The sequence below is a fragment of the Mesoplodon mirus genome, assembly GCF_964341445.2.
Source record: "Mesoplodon mirus genome assembly, chromosome: 3".
NCBI classification, from domain to species: domain Eukaryota; kingdom Metazoa; phylum Chordata; class Mammalia; order Artiodactyla; family Ziphiidae; genus Mesoplodon; species Mesoplodon mirus.
In genome coordinates, this window is record NC_138978.1 from 121,986,997 (window position 1) to 121,988,521 (window position 1,525).

The 1,525-nt window shown below is 41.4% G+C and overlaps 1 protein-coding gene across 1 annotated transcript; it reads right to left on the reverse strand.

The window, feature by feature from the left end:
- Positions 1-336: 336 nt before the first annotated feature.
- Positions 337-1,275, reverse strand: LOC309799847 (olfactory receptor 10K2; the record flags this gene model as incomplete). Its single annotated transcript, XM_082613452.1, has 1 exon — positions 337-1,275. The coding sequence occupies one exon, from the start codon at positions 1,273-1,275 to the stop codon at positions 337-339; it is 939 nt and encodes a 312-aa protein (XP_082469578.1).
- Positions 1,276-1,525: the final 250 nt, after the last annotated feature.

Consider the following 1,525-nt stretch of genomic DNA (forward strand, 5'->3'; position numbering starts at 1 on the left):
AGGGTTGTACAATATTTTGTAGGATTGGTTTCCATTCTGGCTGAGATTGGGTAATGGTATTTGTCAGAGCCTAGAATTCTGAACATGTAGTTGTATTCCTACATTCTAATGTTAGCCATCCATCATTTATCCATCAATTGAAAAAACTTCAATAGGCAATAATTTATGTGATCATGGCAAGAAGCTATTATTTTTTTATTTTTATATTTGGAAATAAATGAGAAATGATCTCTGTTCTTGAACACTGTTCTCAATTGCTTGATCATTTTTGCTCAGAGAATTTTTTCCCACATACTTTGTGTTTTATTACTTAAAAGAGAAGAATCTAGATTAATGTCATGGCAGAGAAATTGTTCTTCCCACAACTCTTTGAAGAGCTGATTTGAACTCTTTATTTCTCAAGCTGTAGATCATAGGATTGAACAATGGAGTTAGGATAGTGTAGGATACTGATATGAGAGCATCCTGGCTTGAGGAGTAGTTGGACTTAGGCCTTAAGTAGATAAAGGAGGCACAGCCATAATGGACAATGACAATAATGAGGTGAGAAGCACAGGTGGAAAAAGCTTTGTACCTGCCTAATGTGGAAGGAAACTGGAGTATAGCAGAGATGATGTGAATATAAGATACCAAAATCAATAACAGGGGGATAACCAGGACCAATGCAGAGAGCATGATAATGACAAACTGACTAAAGTGGGTATGGTGGGATGCCACCTTGAGAACAGGAGAAATGTCACAGAAGAAGTGGTGTAGTTGGTTGGAGGAGTGAAAGGGCAGGTGAAATACCAAGGATGTGATGATCTCTGCAATAGTGAAACCACAAAGACAGGCAGCAGCCACAAGTCCCACACACATCCCATGTCCCATGAGCACTATGTACCCCAGAGGGTTACAGATGGCCACATAACGATCATAACCCATGGCTGCCAGCAGGAAGGAGTGAGAGCAACCTAGGAAGAGGAAGGAAAACATCGGGATAGAACAGCCCAAGAAGGAGATGGTCTTCTTCTGTGCTAGCAGGTCAACCAGCATCTTGGGTACAATGACGAAGGTGTAGCAAGTCTCGGAGCAGGAGAGTCCAGCAAGGAAGAAGTACATAGGGGTGTGGAGGGCTCTGTCCAGCACAATGGTGGAAATGATGATGGCATTGGTGCCCAGGGTGAACATGTAGACGAGCAGGAAGACAACGAAGAGCAGCCGCTGCAGCCCAGCCAGAGATGAGAAGCCAAGGAAGAAAAACTCTCTCACCAAGGTCTCATTGACCCACTCCATGGAAGACAGATCATCAGGAGACAATCTGGGAGGGAAGACAGTGCCAAGAAAACCCCCTGAAAACTAGAAGAATCATTAGAATGATTGTTATATTGATCATCATATCATGTGTTCTCAGGTTTTGAGTTCTAACTCATTCCTCTTCTTTCCAGTTTTTGTAAGACATGAAGAAGTATCTAAAATTATTCAAAGTATGCATCCAAATTTGAGTCTCCCCAGTATTTTTAATAACATAGGAAAAATTTCTTGA